General features: G+C 40.6%; 1 protein-coding gene across 1 annotated transcript; it reads left to right on the top strand.

Annotated features, from left to right (window-relative positions):
* Nucleotides 1-285: 285 nt before the first annotated feature.
* On the top strand, nt 286-6257 carry adgrg2a (adhesion G protein-coupled receptor G2a). Its single transcript, XM_076080864.1, has 15 exons — nt 286-688; nt 1142-1260; nt 1364-1500; nt 1592-1748; nt 2243-2398; nt 2603-2725; nt 3331-3376; nt 3468-3571; nt 3747-3871; nt 3969-4237; nt 4336-4435; nt 5063-5349; nt 5476-5577; nt 5950-6072; nt 6163-6257. The coding sequence occupies exons 1-15, from the start codon at nt 286-288 to the stop codon at nt 6255-6257; spliced, it is 2346 nt and encodes a 781-aa protein (XP_075936979.1).
* Nucleotides 6258-17843: the final 11586 nt, after the last annotated feature.

Genomic DNA, 17843 nt, shown 5'->3' with positions numbered 1-17843 from the left:
CACACAACAGTTTACGGTATAACTACAGCAACTAATAATTACACAACAGCCTCAAACAATTACACAGCAGAGTACAATGTAACTGCAGCTCACAACGATAGGGACATCAATGGTACAATCACAACAAGTAATACAACAATAAGCACATTTACTGCTTCTCCCAATTACACAACAGTTGAGAATATAACCACTACTACTGTAACTCAAAACAAAACAGCCACAGACAATCAAACCACTGCGCCCATTAGGAAAACACAACAGAACACAACTGCGCCGTCTAAAAACATGACAACGTCTACCACTGCAATACAAGTTAATGTAACTTTTAATAATGCAACGACATCCACCAAAAACTCAACTGTGGACAATGTGACGTCTGTTGTTGACAACGTCACCAAACCAACTGTTGCTCCACTGAACAACCAGACTGGAAATCACACCACAGCGAGAATGACCAACAACATCACAACAACCAACAAAAATGACAACTTAACCACAGCTGCTTCTGCTGTCAGTACCACCATGAATCTCAATCAAACTGCTGGAATCAGCTTAAATCTAAGCTCAACTGCAAGTAGTTTGACCACAGACTTCAACCTGACAACCAAAGTACCTGGAATCAATTTGACAACTACAGACGCTTCCGTTCAAGCTACAACTTCAAACACAACAACAACAACTATGCATGGTACACTTCCGGCCCAGGTTAACACCACTACTTCAAAGGTTCCCTTGACTTCTTCAACAACTGTCCAAACGCTTACGAACACAACCTCAACAAAACCTGGTATGTACAGATCAGAATTTACAGTTTTGGCTGGATCCTCTAATTAAACTTTTCAATATGGTGGATCAAATTGGCTGGAAAAGCTTGCTTTTAAAAAAAATCTTTTTATAGTTTAAATGACTTTTGAAGTAGATAAACTTCGCAGTCCATGGGTCCATTAGAAAAGGCATCATAAGATTTGTTTACTGCTATATTTCCTTAATCTGTTTGGATACAATGCTTCTCTGTGCAGCAGAATAGGAGGACTTTTTGATCAAAGTCTCAACTTGTAAACTTTATCCTTTGCTATATTAATCTAATTTATCAATATAATGTCCACCATACATGAATAATTGATTCGTATGACTTGCCAAGGTACAGGAACTGCATCCACAACCACCTTAGAGACAATTATAAGCCAAGAGGCCCAGGAGGAACAAGCAGACCAGCTGCTGAATCAAACACAAGATGCGTCTTCGCTCAACTCCTCTCAGGTGAAGCTTCTGATGTGTTGAAGGTGTAGAAACAATGTTAGCATAAAACAACGATTTTGTGTGATTCTTCAAAGTAGACTTTATCATTTAATTGATGTTGCAGGTGACACAGTTGGTGAGAAACTTAGAGAAGCTTCTGGATGGACCCACTGTCTCTAAGGCACTGGGACAAAAGGCTGTCAACGTAATAAGCAACCTGATGGGAGGCAACTCATTGGCCCTGTCTGCATCTGCTAACAGGTACAACTCACACAACCCTCACCCACATGCACACACATATTCCCATACGTTTGATTTTTCTGAAATGTTTTGTCCTCTGTCCTGTATACAGGCTGATTCGTCTGGTAGATAATCTGGGTCTTAAACTGGTTGTCGCTGGTGACAAAGAGATCCTCTCTTCAGGTTCGCTGGTTCTGGCAGTGAGGGCAGTCGATGGGACCAACTTTCCAGTAACATCCGTTGACATTTTCAACACTGATAATGTCCAGGTAGATTTAAATTCAGCCATCTGGTCTCACTGCTTTTCATGAAACACAATTGGTCTCATGCAAAAACTCCTACGAACAGATCTGACACATACAAGTGACTTAAGGGAATTTGTGTCATTTAACTATTATCTCGTACTTGGAATTTTCTCCGAGAAACGAGTACAATTCATGCGGAAACAATTCTGTTCATCATATCAAAATTCTTTATTCTTCTTTTCACTAACATTTTTGTGAATGAAAATCACAGGTAGCCTTAAACAACAAGTTTACTGGCAACAAGTTTTGATTATGCTAATGAATAAATCTCATGGACGTGCACTCACTTATTCATTATGTTGAAACAAGCAATTTATGACAAGTTTGTGAATCCGACTTGGAACACATGCCAACTTCTGCAGCAACTACTGTGACATGGAGTGACCTTAAACAGATGATGAGACAACAGGAAGTGCCGAACCTTTCCATTAACCGTTTGTTAACTTTCTTGTGTCCAGCTCCGTGCCCTCGGTAGATCCCGGTCCAAGAGGTCCGGGTCTGCTCTGGGGTCTGTATTCTTGCCCTCCTCCCTCACCAATGGGCTCAGTCTTGAGCAGCAGAAGGAGGCCAACAGGGTCCAGTTCACCTTCTACACCAAACCTGCCTTCTTCCAGGTACTTTCGCATCATCACATTATCTCTTTGTCATCTCTTACAAATTGTTTCAAAGAATACAGCAGTATTTATTGGTGCATTCAATGATTTATAAGCAGCATTTTTAACTTTTCTCAGTTAAGTCCAACATTTGTTTTTAATCTTAAACCAGGTTTAGTTCAATAGAAGAGGAAATAGTGACATGTTTGTCTTTTGTTTTTACAGGACGCAGCATTAGATAGCGAAACCCTTGTCAGTCCCGTCCTGGCAGCCAGTGTGGCCAATCTGTCAATAAGCAACCTGACAGAGAACATTCAGTTTACCATCCGAAACATCGACCCCGTAAATGTGAGTGTGCACACGCATACAAATCATTAGTTTTCTCATGATCCCATTTATCCAGAGAGGAAGCTCACCCCACTCACGAAACTCAGAAACGGTATTTTTAATCAATTCAGTCAAAGTTTTCATATGGATGAGGACGGGCTGGGTGGATGCAAACACAGGACTTTCACCCAGGACACTACTTTTGTTTGTGTTCCAAGTAAAACAAAAAGTTAATGTTGACTTTAAGCCAAATCCTTATCCTTTAACCAAAAAGTTTTGTTGCCTAAACATAACTCAGTAGTTCTGTTGTTTTATTGTTGTTTTGTTTCAATTCACAATGGTAACCATGTGTTCACAACTGGGACTGTAATCCTGTAGAAAATAGGTTTACCTTGAAACGTATTGAGTTTAATGAGAACATATTTGTTGGAATGGTTGGAATGCCACAAGTAATTGCATTTCTCGGTCAGTCAAAGTAAAAGTAGGTTTTAGAGGGAAGTAAAATTATGTAAATGATCTAAAAATAAACTAAATTAAATCAAATAAATGGTTAAAAAATATTGAAAGTATTGACGGATCACTCAAAGTTCCTCTGTGATGCTTTTCTTCTTCCAATTTGTTCGCAGGAAAACTACACAGCCTCCTGTGCATTTTGGCACTTGACTCAGAATGGTGAGTGTGTCCACACTAAATCGAGTGGGTTGAGATGGTTACATTTCCACAGGAATTAGTATCTCTGTTTGTTTGTGTTTCTCTGGTTCAGGTGGTGTCGGACACTGGAGTTCTGCTGGCTGCTTTGTTGTCAAAGCCACACCAGAAGAAACAACCTGCAGCTGCAACCATCTCACATCCTTTGCAATTCTGCTGGTTTGTGTGCATATTTGTTCATATGTGTGTGATATATTGACAATAACAGTATCAATAAAGTTCTTCAAATCACAATTACAACATGTTGAAAAAACAACAGAACTGACTCTTTTTCTACATGGCTGTTGTACAATGTGCACTGATTTTATATTTTTTGTGTGTGTCCTGAATACAGGATTTGTCCAGAGACGTACAGATTGACCGTCAGCATGCGCAAATTCTTACTTTCATCACCTACATCGGCTGTGGAGTCTCTGCCATTTTCCTGGCTCTCACCTTACTGACATATCTCTTATTTGAGTAAGAATCTATGTTTTTACCAAGACTACTTTAATCTGAGCCTCATGTCAAAGCTAAACTATAAAAAAGTGTATCCTAACAAACTCTTTCTATTCAGTAAACTGCTGCGGGATATTCCTGCCAAGATCCTGGTTCAGCTCTGCCTGTCCCTCCTCCTCCTCAACCTGGTCTTCCTCCTGGACGGCTGGCTGGCGCTCTACCCAGCAATCGGGCTCTGCATCAGCACCGCCTTCTTCCTGCATTACTTCCTGCTGACATCATTCACCTGGGCGGGGCTTGAGGCCCTGCACATGTACCTGAGCATCGTCCGGGTGTTCACCCCCTACCTCAGCAGATACATGCTCAAGTTCTCACTGTTAGGCTGGGGTGGGTAACACTCGGCTCCTAAATGTCACAATGTTTAAAAATGTAGCTTTTTTTTTTTACTGATATGGTTTTGCTGATTAATATCCTGATCTTTGCAGGCATTCCTCTTATTGTGGTGATCGTTGTAATATCAGTGGACAAAGACAACTATGGTCTGGTCACATATGGAAAATTCACAGACGGCACTTCAGATGACTTGTAAGTTATGCCTAAATCTTAATAACCTTTTGTAATCACAGATGAACAGATTTGTCCTTTTTCTGTTTGTTTTTCCAACCTGCCCGTAATAGAGCAAGCAGTACAAGACATTTCTACAACCTTGCTGAATATGTATTTTTAACAAGTTAGTTTTGAACTATGCTAGATCTGTTCATTGGTATTGTTTTATTTTGGGTGGAGAGTTTTATAAGGGTAGAGCCGTGGTTAGGCAGCAGCCAGGCATCTAATAAAAGGGAACTTTTAACTGGGGATGAAACAGTCTCAATTTAATACTGATGCCTCTATATGACCGACATAAGCAAACGACACTATCTGCGAAAAGACTGGCTATATCTATATAGTTATTCTTAATTCTTGCCATCAGTGTCACCGGTATCAGTGTCTGCAAAATCAAGCAGGTTCACCAGAAACTCCTTCAGCTCAGACTCTGTGCGAGGCAGACTGTCACTAAAACAGGATGTTTTCTACATAGGGACCACCAAAATCTAAAATGAAAGTTCCTTGTAGAAGAGGAAAATGATCCTGAGACACCGTAGGCACAAACAACCACCTAGATTCAAGATAATGTATTTTTGACTTCATGTGTCTTTCTCTGTCCCCCTGTAGCTGTTGGCTGCGTAATAACATCGCCTTCTACGTGGGCGTGGTGGCCTACTTCCTCGTGATCTTTTCTCTGTGCCTGCTGGTCTTCATCGTCGTTATGATCCAGCTGTCCCGGATCAAAAAGCAGAACCCCCAGAACCAGGCTCCCAACAGGGGAATGTTGACAGATCTGCGCAGCATCGCTGGCCTCATCATTCTGCTGGGCCTCACCTGGGGGTTCGCCCTGTTCGCCTGGGGACCCCTCTACTTACCCTTTGTTTACCTCTTCACTATATTCAACTCTCTGCAGGGTGAGACTTGTATGAATATACTGGGTTCTACTCCACATGTGGTTTTATCCAAATTAGGCAAACCATAAAATGCAAATGTCTCCCAAAAGCTATTCTTTTAAAAAATGTTTCATTTGTCCTGTACAGGATTTCTTGTCTTTATTTTACACTGCGCTCTGAAGGAGAGTGTCCGCAGGGAGTGGAGAACTTATCTTTGCTGCGGGAAACTGCGCTTGGCTGAGAACTCAGGTGGGTACCTCACTGTGTTCTTATACCTCTGGTAATTTGAATGGACGGATTAGGGCAGGGGTTTTAAAAGTGTGAGGTGGGACATGCATGAGACAATATATACTGCATTCTGATTGCCCAAATTTGCATCAAAAATAGCACTCGTTCTTAGAGTCACAACTCTGTCAAATCTGAACACACAAACATGACAAACTAGAGAAGAGAATGCAGAAAAGAACTAGAAAAAGAGAAGACAATATTAGTATTAACCTTTGGTAATACAAATTTTAATGAATATTAATATGAAAACAGGATAAATCTGGGAAATTACAAAAACATATGTTTAGTTTAATAAACTGACACATGGTTGGTCGTGTACACATTTTTCTGCAGAATGGAGTCGGACGGCCACCCAGAACAACAACAGGAATATGTCTGTCTTCACGGCAAGCACCTCAGCTCCCCACATCACCTCCCGAAGCTCCTCCGTCATCAGCAACGGCACCAGTGGCAGTGGTATGTTCACAGGTCACAGTTTGCAATGTCTAATCTGCATTTATAGCTTTATACCGAAAAGATTTATAATATTGTGATGGTCTCCCACAGACTCTGTGTTTATGGACAGCGGAATATCTGACGGCTCCAACAGCGACGCGCTCCTCAACGAGCTTCACAGGCGAAATCTGACGGCCATAGATTAGTGGTCCTGCTAAAAAACGAATCACAGGAGTGGACGCTCAGAGAGATGCTACTCAGTGTTACACGAGATAAAGGTTTTACAGGTGCAATGAAGGACGGAGGAAGTGAGACTGAAGGATGATTTGAATGCATCAAGTGTGACTTGATGTCTTTTCTATATTAACAGTAGAATGTATGAATACAGAAATAATGTAAGGGACTTGTCAGCAATAGGAGATGTACAGTAGGTGTGTTTCTGACTGAAAAATGTAATAATTTCACCGTTACAGCTGTGACTCAGTGTTTGTGCAGACTGTATAGCTTGTTTCAAAGCTAGCGGTATTACTGTAACCATTTACAGTAAGCGAGAAAGCTTCTGGTATATTACAGATACAAAAATTGCATCCATTTAGTAGTCTAAAGCAAACGTTGTCAATTTTGTGTAGATTATTGTCAGGCTCTTTTGCTATATTTCTTTTTCACAAAACATAAATGGAAAAAATGAAGATATTTCTAGTGTGTTTAAAGTGCTCCTCTGACCGTTGCTTGTATACTTTCACTACCTTTAGGAGAGTCAAGGTGCTCGATCTTACTACAAAAACAGGAGAAATATATTTGTATGAGTATTTGAGGGGAGTGGCAGTTCTAGACCATTTCAAATGGGGGGGGGGGGGGGGGTCGTTCATATATTAGAGATTATTTTATTACATGTAAAAGACCTGAAGTATGGTCATGCGTACTGGAGCATGATGAAGAGTGAGGACACATATTGCTAAATGTCCTCGTGCAAGAACGTGTGCATGCCATCAGAGAGGAGATAATAAAACTTCTACTCGTTACCTGTCGAGTTTGTCTTGTTTTTTGAGCCGGAGAGTTTCACATCTACATGACATCTCTACATCTTTAATCAAACCCACCAATTATGATCCCAGCGGACTCCCCTCTCATCGCAGCATTGTGTAACCTTCAGCGGTGCACCTCACGCCCACCCGGTGCCAGTTCAACCCCAGCCTGTGAGAGCCGGCCCCTCACAGGCCCCGGAGGCTGGCAGCAGTTCGCTATTAAAAGTTTTACATGAGTTCAAATTTCCCAACAGCATGACTTCTAACGTGAACCAAATGAGAAAGTGCGCCATGTGAATAATGGAGAGGCAGCGAGGTCAATCCGTTGAGAAAATTCTGCAACTATTTCAATTTTTCTTGAAATAATAATCAATGTGACTATTGTTGTTAACCCTAATGTCCTGGGCTCTCAAAAAATGTATTGAACATTGTTTTATCAGCTTGATACTGTACATTATTAACTGAAGGATTATTTGGCTTAAATACTGTACAATCTGCAAGCTCACACATCTTCCACCAGATGTCACCGTAAACCCACACCTTGTTAGATCCCATCACAGCCGCTCATATTTACACCGAGACACTGAGCAGAGGACTTTTTAACACTTACAATCCTGTTTTTCTAAATGTGTGGGTTACTGCCACCTCATATAATACAATTACTGAAATTTAACAATGCAGTTGTTAAAAGCAGAAAACCTCCCAAAACAACTGATTTACATGATCCTGAATCCTTGTAGATTATTCATGTATGCGTGTGAATCCTTTTTGTCTTCCTGTCAGATTCACGGCCTCTTGAGATGCAGATGAAATTTGCTTATGTCGGGTTCACTTGACTAATTTTCCTGCAGATTTGACTAACTAATGACATATCACTCAAGGGTAAAGCCATTTTTTTCTAGTCTGGCATTTTAATTAGATTTGAAGGTTAACTTTTAGTGCATCTGTGCAGGCCTACACGCTTTAATCACCTCTCGATAGCGATGTGTGGGAAGGGTGAAAGGGAGAAGAAATGCACGTTTTATCTCTAAATGGATGCTTTACGGCTCATCTCAGGGTGTGGGAAAACACACATTAGCCCCCCAGCTCTAAAAGAAGAAAAGGTTGCCCCCCTCACTGTGCTGTGACATCGATAGTTGTGATCCTCTATTATCGCAGGCCATTAATATTTAAACCAAGTCAAAGGAAAGGTCTGTGTCTCCCTGAGGGTTGTTTCTGTAACACCTCACCTGCATTCACACCGGCAGTCTTTCATTTTGTTTGAGAAAAGGTGTATGAAATCCTGCCAGAGTTTACAGATTTGAAGGATCTGCTATGTTTCTTTCCTTGGTTTATTTATGCTGTTTTAAAGTTTAAGAGCACATGCAGACCCGCTTGTATTCAGTTTGAAGTGCATTGATCAAGAGCGCTACAGCAGCCGTCTGTTGTTGAGCCTTTGCTTGCGATTTCCCAGCTGCTCTGATGGATCACTCCTCACAAAGCTTCACATTACGACTTATCACAGGTGTTAACGTGATGCTGGACGTCTGTCCTTTTATAAGGTAAATATCCCAAAAGTAATGCGGTAGGAAATAAAGCACACACTTCAGCTAAAATGTGCACTTATAGAAGTTGTTCAGCACTTTCACCTCTAACATTTATATCTTTTAGCTGAACTCGCATTACCAATTCTGAGATATTGCAACCCGCAGCCCTCGGATTGCAAAATATCTCCGCTTACATCACACAGTTCACTTGACACACTGGGATTTGGAGATATTGCATCTAAGATAAGAAATATTTTGATAGATGGCTTCTTTGTACCACAAATTCTGGAAGCCATATTGCAGGTCTAACTTACTTTTATATTGATACACTTCTTTGTTATTGGCAACTCACCAGCCACAGTCTCAGGAGTCGGTAGTGGTAGTGAATGATAAGTGGCCATACAGTGATGTTTGATGGTGAAAACTGCTGCCAGTAAGAAGTCGTTTTAATGTGCATCTCCCAAGCATGGCTTGTTATCACAGACGTGGAGGTGGTATGATAAAGGATTGTGTCTGAATTACTGGCGGTATAAACTTATGCACAAAGAATCTGAGTTCAGGCAAAGCAGCTCTCATATAAATATCTCTTATTTGATATCAATTTTTTAAATATGTCAATGTCTGAGCTCTCTGTTCCTTTTCTGCCTTGATAAAGTTTGAAGTACACACTGACTCTGTAATCCGCGTTGTTCCGTCTACTCAGCAGAAATGAAAGTCTCCCCTGGGAACCATCAGATCGATGAGGCGAAACCTCTCAATCAAAGGTTGATTGAAGGAAGTCACGGAATCAGCAGGATCTTTATTGTTTGGCAAATTGGGAATTTAAAAGTCGTAATTATGTGAGCTTATTGTCCTCCAGCTATTTCAGGCCTCTTAAATTCATAGAGATGTAAAACGCCTGTGGAAATGTGTTTAATTTAACAGTGTTTTAGTTTCATGCACCTCAGTAATGAGAAAGCCAGAAGGATTCCCAACTAGCTCATTTATTGCACAGGAACATGTATTTCCAATTCTGTCTGTATGAGACATACCAGGCTTTCAATTAACTAGAATGTACTCCCATCTGTGTTATTATCGGACGCTCAGAGCAAATGCTCCGGGAGTGTGATGACGTAGCATAAAAAGATTGAGAGTGTGTGTGGGAGGGGAGGTGGATGGGTGCAAGACTTTAAACCGATGTTTGTGTCCCAAAGTGTTGTTGAGTTATTTTGAATTTTTCCGTACTTTTTTTTACATTTTACTTAGTTTGTGCAGTTATTTTAAGACCAACCATGATGTTTTTCCCCAAACTTAACGAAGTGGTTTTCTTGCCTAAACCTTTTCTTTTTGTTTTGTTTGAATGGCGTTGGCCACGTGCCACAAAAAATACAGTTTGAATACTGTTGTTGAGGTTTGTTTACGAGAGTAGAACGGAACTTTGAGAATTAGAAAATAATATTTGTTTAAATTCTTCTTTTGTAACCGCATGCCGTAATGATACTTGGCTGTATTAAGTGCAAGGACAGTGACATCACATGGGTACATGTCACCTGGTGAAATGTGGTCTGAGTGTGCACTGAGGCTACATTGGGTCTGCTACTTTGAGGCACTTTCCATGCATTTGGTAGCATAAGATCGTGGCCCCCTGAATGGCTCGGTTTGGGCATTAATTAACTGTGTTTTCTTCATATTTGTTGACCCCGAACTTTAAAAAGCAGCACCATAGACCCAGTTTTATGTTTTTTTTACTGATGATCAATTACTTGAACATTTGTAGTTAGTTGTCTGGCTTGCTCGCAGAAGCAGCTTGTGATCGCAGTGCTGCAGGACATCTATTGACTCTTTGTTCAGATTCAGCTCATTTAAAGTACAGATTAGTCATAACGGAGGCAACTCTGAAAGTGGGAGCTCAGTGACATATTAGTACCCGCTTGTTTTATTATATTAACTGCCAAAGTTCCTGTGAAGTTCACTTATCATATCCCCTGCTGAGTGTGTTCTGTCTGATTTTTAAATGCCAGTACTGATTAGAGGTGTTGTGTTCTCACAAGGACAGAGTGCCAATGTACCAGCTTCATCACTGATACTGGAGGGAATATTTGTGGTGGCTTGAGTCACTGGAAGTTGTACTATCACACGTATTGAAGAAAACATAGTTTGATCTTTTACCTTCCGACTAAACAGGAGCTGCTTCCAAGTGTGTTTATGTCTTTCAACAGCTTGTCTTGGAGATGTGCAGCTCTGAATCCCTTTTATCAGCTGGTATGAAAGAAAAAAAACATGTTTATTTACAACATGAAGTACACGAGGAGAGCTAGTAAAACAGTGCAGACCTCCTGCTGAGGCTTTCATTTTGGACTTTGGGGTTATTTGTCTGACATTCTTTCAAATGTTCATAGAAGCTGTTCGTTGCAACTTTAGGGTTTTATTAATATTCTGTTTATTCAGATAAAGAACAATAATTAAGTAAATGCTTTAAAAATATGTATTAGGCCTTTTACATTTAACAGTGATGACTCACGTTTTTTTTCTGGATTCTGCTATTAGTAAATTTTACAACCATGCGCGCATGAATGATGATTGAACTTTGACATGTGGAATCGTGGAGCTCTGCGTTCTTCAGCGGCTTTGAGAGAGGAGGTGGCGCTGACTGTTCATTCTGAGACATGATGCCGTATGTGGACTGCTGTTGTTAGCCTGTTAGCCGTGCTAGCTCCTGCAGGTTATGTGTACAACTCTAGTCCCGGCCCTATTTCCTGTCCCCTCCTGCTTATGGCCTCGTCATTTCCTCATCTGTCCACCAGTCGTCCCTCCTGCCAGTCAGCTGATCCTGCTCCCCCCTGCACACCTGTCACTGATTACCTCATCAAGCCACACCTGTTCCTCATTAATTAAGCCCCAAATACCAGCCAGTGCTCCACCCCAGATGCCAGATTGTCCGTGTTGAGCCCTTGCTGTCGTGCCTGTTTCTGACCTGCTTGCCTGCCTTTGACAAATCAGATTAGTGACTTCTTTCTACATGCTGACTGTATAATTACCAGTTTCTAGTCTGTCTCATCCTCTTCCCTTTTTCCAAGTGAAGAACTGTGATACTTTTTAAGGGCACTGCATGAAAGGATGTAGTGAATGTGTGGGTTTGTTATTCCAGGTTGAGCATGCAATATACTCAAAACACAGCGTGAATTGCTATAAAGCTTATAGACCCAGATTAGTCTTTGTTGTATCCTTGTCAGCACTCTTTTCATGACTTAAGTTATTACCGTTTATGCTAGAATTATTTTTTTTCTGTTTTATCATCTGCAATCAAAATTCTATTTAAGAGTTCACTTTGACTTTTCAGAGACGTCAAAACTGTTTATTCTTTTCTGGACATATTTTGAAAGTGTCTGGTTTTCTGACAAGCAGGCTCATTTAAACTTGAGTCAGAGAGACCAAGATAAATGACATCCTCCTTAGTGCTGGCTGTCAGCCGTCCTGAGAACGAGATGTGCCGTTTACAGTTGCCAGGATGATAAAGAGACATTTAAAAAGCAGATATTAAAGCAACATCAATCAAGTGTGCAAATGCAATCCGACCACATGTTTTTGCATCGATCAGTCTTGCAGATCTGTTGAGTGGTAGCGCCCACTAGTAGCGCCATTTTAACACAGTGGGGAAGTGCCTTGCCAGCACTCTATAGACTGAATGTTAATCTCTAAACAGACCCAATGGGGTCCAATGAAGACACAATTAAGTCATTTGGCTTAGAAGCTACAGAGAAAGTGATTAAATTTGAACAGCTAAAATGTCTCGTAGCTGTGACTTTCCTGAAATTCTGGCAACAGTAATTGATTTAATTTTGAAAGAATGTTTACTTGTAAAGGATTATGTTTTTATAGTGTGGTATCAGCACCACGGTAAACCTCTCAATCCTTCCTCTAACATGAGTTACCTTCCGTCTCAGATAAAAGAGAGCCGGCTCCTGTCATTGCTCAGACATCTCAGCCCTGCAATGATGTTTATGAATATTTGACCTGCTCCTTTGGACATCCAAAATGCTATCTTAGGAAAACAGAAGGTATGAGGGATGACACGTAGAAATAGTTGATAACTTCAATGAAAAACTGTGCATTGTGAGTAAAAGGTGATTTATCAAAAATGAGTTGTCCCACAAGCAAATGTCTCAAGGTGACTCCAAAATACAGTGATAGCACATAATGGGCTTAGGTTTTACACCAGCAGTAAATTCAGTGTGTGGGTAATTTATTTCCGTGTTTCATATTCGTGAGGAAACGTATTATACCCGGGGGCACAAGGGGAAATGAACCCATAATCAAATAATTACAACTTTTCTAAATCTCCCAGTTCAGTTTGTGACTGAAAAGCAAATCGACTCAATATTTTATGGTTATTGTCTAATAATTGTTCAATAATTTTGACATGTAAGTGTTGCTCAACGCTTGTGAAACAAGCATCGGTTGCTAATTTGGAGACTTATTGTTCAATGTATGTATCACAGAAGACGTGTACGTTTTGAAAAGGGAAAATCGATAAGAAAGCTTGAACTCGCACATAGCCTATCAGTGAACCAATGTCTCGTAAGACCAGCTGTATTGAATTTGCAGTAAAGAACTGCAGGCAGCTTTGCAGTTCTGTGTTGACTTCTAAGGCAACCTTGAGTCCAAATTCAACTTTTGACATGAGAAAGCTGAAGTAAATAAAAAAATAAAAAGCTGCTTAAATCTTTTCCTACAGTCGCTTTATCTGTCTCTTGAAAGCCTTACCTTCAGGCGAGGCTTTTATAAATGGACTCTGTCCCCTCCCCTTGGTTTCGCTACTGGAATAAAAATAGCCCATCAATTTGACATGCTTACCATGTCAGTTAGCAGCAGACGTCTCACTTTTTAATGCAGAGGGACCAACGACTGACAGGAGAGGAGAGGGGGGAGTTGATGTAGATTTTTCTTTGTCATTGAAAGTGGTCCTCTTGACAAAGATTTGTATGATCTATATGTTCATTATTTTCCAAAGAAGGCCGCATAATGTGAAAGACAAAACTCCTTTCTCCGGATGAGTGTTTCATTTTCCCTTCACCGCCTCTTATGCCATATTGTGATCTACTTGTGTGCCCCTGACAACCACGGGCGCCGTCTTGAAAATCACTCAGAGACATATTGATTTATGCAGTTCAATCAGCCATATCTGTGCCAAAAAATAATGGGGAGTTGTGTCTTTATGGGGTTGATAACATCTCTAATTAAGAAGAGAATCAATATGTTAACAGTCGGATTCATAATTATAGCTAATGGCGTTTTCAGAACATAGAAAAGGGCACCATTATAGGGAAGTGTCACCCCGATAAAATCCACACCTGACAAGTCTGTGAGGAACTTTTAATCAATGCTGGATACAGTAATGAATATATAATTAGCTGGAGCTCTATTGATTAAGAGCAATTTCTCCACAGCCTCAAGCTGATTAAAACATTCATTTTCATGGTGCATTACTGTAGTTCCCTAGGTGTTGAAGTGAAGCTGTCATTATACTGCATTTACAGCAATAGGTAGTTGTGATCTTTTATTCCCTGGTGCAGTTCTTGCAACATTAGCATGATGTAGGATGCAGACATGTTACAGCCCTGCCTTTAGGAAACATCTCAACGTCACCATCTCAAGTAGACGAGCAAATTCAAATGACCAATCTTTATGCAGATGACAGTGTTTTTTATGTTTCTCTTTGAAATAAGACATTACTGAGTGGCTTTAATAAGGGATGCACAGATACCGATGTCAAGCATTTTGCTAAATACGCTTTTTCATGCAATTCTGTTAAATATGGATACGACTTTAGAAAAAGCTAGCCCGGCTATGTCCAAAGGAAAAAGGAAGCCATCTCACTAGCACCTCTGAAGCTCAGTAATTAAGATGTTCCTTCGGTTTTTAATCTGTGTAAAACCAACAACAAAACTGGTAATTTGCGTGGGTTTGTGTGCTGGCTGAGATATAACCCCCTTGTCACACCACTGGTTGGTTATGCATTGAACAAAACCAGATGTAACTTGTTAATTAGTAAGCTTTACGAGGGCTGGTTGGTGGATTTTGTTATCAATGCTACATCTGTTACCTTTCCAGTCTTCAAGCTAGGCTAAGCTAAAAGGCTGCTGGTTGTTGCTTCATAGTTAACCAGACTGTCAAGACTATTCAACGAGACCATCCGTTATTTCGGCAAATCACAAAAACCCACATATGTTAATGTTTAAGTGACGACAACCTTTAGAGGTTGTAGAAATGAATTATTTTAGAATTTTTTTTGAAACTTTTCCTTTCTGATTCTACTTTACTCACCATCTTGCACCTTTGGGAATAATTGTTGCAACACACTACACACTATACACATAGTGGTTGTTCTTTGTGCTTCATAAACAGAGGGGTCGAGTGCTCCAGTGGCTCCCCAGGCCCCTGACTTAAACCCTTGGGCCTTATTAAAGCCAATACTTGGGCTTTCCCTCTGTGTTGAGGTTGGACATGTCTTTTTTTTAGTCAAGGTGGAGAAAAGTAAAGTAAGTGAGAGTGAAAGAGACAGTTTCTCCAGTGAGACTATCCATTAATGTCTGTTTGTGTTTGCAACTGGAAAACCAATGTGTGCAGATTGCCAAATTCAACCCTGGCCCTTCCTTTAGTCCTCCCCTCACTCCGTCTTGCAAACTTTTTCTTTTTGGGCTGTCATGCTTATTATGCAATCACCTCAGATTTGATTTCCCAGGGCCATAAATACTGTAGATAAGAGATGCGGTGAAGACAAGGCTGTGTGTGCTTTGCGATAAGAGGCTGATCAGTTACACAATATGAAACGTATCACAACTCATCATCTGATATAGAAACAGCGCTGTGGAGACGCACCGCATTTGTGTGATTGTTTTCCCAGGACAGTAAATTAGGTCAAAGAACTGTTCATTGAGAGGAAGTAATTATCTCATCACTGGTGGATTACGTCACACCGTATTTGTTATTTTGCTGTAATGGGGTTCATTAGCAACTCATTATCTGTCTTTGAGTATGCCCTCAAATACTGATATATATATATATATATATATATATATATATACACTGCTAATATAGTTGATTTCAACTAGTTGTTTTTACAATTACAATAGTAATGAGTTAGTTTTTTTTTAAGTCGCTCTAATTACATGGAGAATTTGACAGTAGCCGGCTCACTGCTCGCGTGTCCTCCTCAACACAAACACAGCCTTAAACAGTTAATGTGTACCAAACATAATATTTTCAGTCTCAACAAAAACAATGCACACAGCCATGCGCTCTCTCTCTGGACGCAGTCCAGCGTCCACAACACAGCAAGACTCTGATAGGCCCACTATCACAGTGACATCACATTTGCACGGATCCTCTCTCGTCATAAACACAAGACAATGGCGATTTTAGCGTATGACACACTGATGAAGGCCCTTGCATTTGAAGTTGGCTATTACGAACTGGATGTTTCTTACTACAACCCCATGCACACACCGCTTTGATGTGTGTCAAAATCTTAAGACTGACAGACCTGCTGTTGTTACGGTTGCTTAGAAGGGGTTGTTGCACAAACTGGGTTGAAGATCTATTGTAAAAAGCAAAAAGGACAGTATCTTCTGCCCCTAAATCACACCATATACATCACATTAAGAAGCCAAATAGCTTTAGATAGAAGAACGGATATTCTCAGGAGGGAAATGGATTTTGAGCTGTGTAATCTGATCACTTGAAAACGTCTGCACTGCATTTCTTTGTTCCACATTCACACTGTCCTGTTCATATGTCAAAGGCAGAGCAGAATATCTTTACAAACAGCTACTTCATGCAGGACACCTTTGCCAGTTTTAACAATCTAAACTGGTTTACTCAGTTCCCAACTCTGCAACGATCAAATTGACCTTCCCTTTCCTCACAACACATCACACATCTTTTATTTGGAGCCAAAAATCCCTTTTGAGATCTGCCAAACATCGCTGCTTTTAAATCTGCACCAACGAAACATCGCATGCTGAGTCAAAGGAAGGAGAAACCGCCATTGATTAGGCTACAAACAGTGGTTGGCTGTGCTATCTCTGTCGCGTGTTCAATAACAATGGAGCGTTTCAAATGTGATTCCAAAGTCATCCGGATGGGTCTATGCGAGGTTCAGAGTCTTGTCTCATGTTACTTTGATTCGGTGTCAGGTTACAACCTGAGATCTATATGGCCTAGATTGGCTCTCATTCCTAATCTGATCAGTGCTATCTGAAATATTTAAAAGCATGTTCAAAGGGTCCGTCCAGCTTTGTTCTCTGAATCCTCCACCAAAGCTGCCGTTTCACACACACACACACACACACACACACACACACACACACACACACACAGACAGTAGCCGTGTCCTAGACCAAATAATTTAACTTCTGTAAGGAACAGTGACACTGAAATATGCAACAGCGGTTAATATTTGAAACATTGCATTTTAATGTTGGACTTAAATACTGAAATGGTCAGAATTTAAACTGTGGTCTGGAACTGTGGTGTTCGATGCATTCTGATGCTTTTCCATCCAATCGTCTGACTTTCCGTGTTTCTTTGTGTCCAAAGGACCAAAGGGTCTAACCATTCGACGCCCACTCACCTACAGTATATGCATGAATGGACGAATACACACAGCTCCTTTCATATCTGTAACCTTCTACATGTCAGCCTTCGTCAGCTCACGGGAAAAAACAAGTTGATTCTATAGCTGCAGCCCTTGTATGTAACTCCCACTGAGAGCGGGGGCTTTTACTGTACAAATCCACTAAATTGTTACACCATGAAATACTCTTTTCCCCCCTGTCTGCAGTTTACAGTGTACGGGAGGTATTTCACTTGCGTCCTGGCTGATGATTAAACACTTCCTGTGGTTGTTCTTTTTCGAAAACTACTGACTCCCTGCTGGGACTTTGTCGTGAAGGTTCGTCTTTTCATTTTCCGTCTCAGCAGTGGAAGCGCAAATCTTTCCTTCATTTAGATGACTCACTTTAGGAGGAAAGACACACCACCCTCCCCTCAAAATATCTTTCTTGCACTAAGTTGTTTTTTTTGTCACTACTGAGTAACGGCACAAAGTAATTTTAAATGAAGGACAGTAATCATGTTAACTTGAGTATCTCCAAAGGCACATTTCAGGTCAATTACAGTTTAATGAAGCCAAAATGTACTAATCACATAGACTTTGCTCTTGGCTATAATTTCATTTTTGCGCACACAAACAGCCAATAAT

The sequence above is a fragment of the Anarhichas minor genome, unplaced genomic scaffold, assembly GCF_050575085.1.
Source record: "Anarhichas minor isolate MPS153535 unplaced genomic scaffold, ASM5057508v1 ptg000074l, whole genome shotgun sequence".
NCBI classification, from domain to species: domain Eukaryota; kingdom Metazoa; phylum Chordata; class Actinopteri; order Perciformes; family Anarhichadidae; genus Anarhichas; species Anarhichas minor.
The sequence above is the reverse complement of the archived record's forward strand: the minus strand, read 5'-3'. Positions and strand labels throughout refer to the sequence as shown.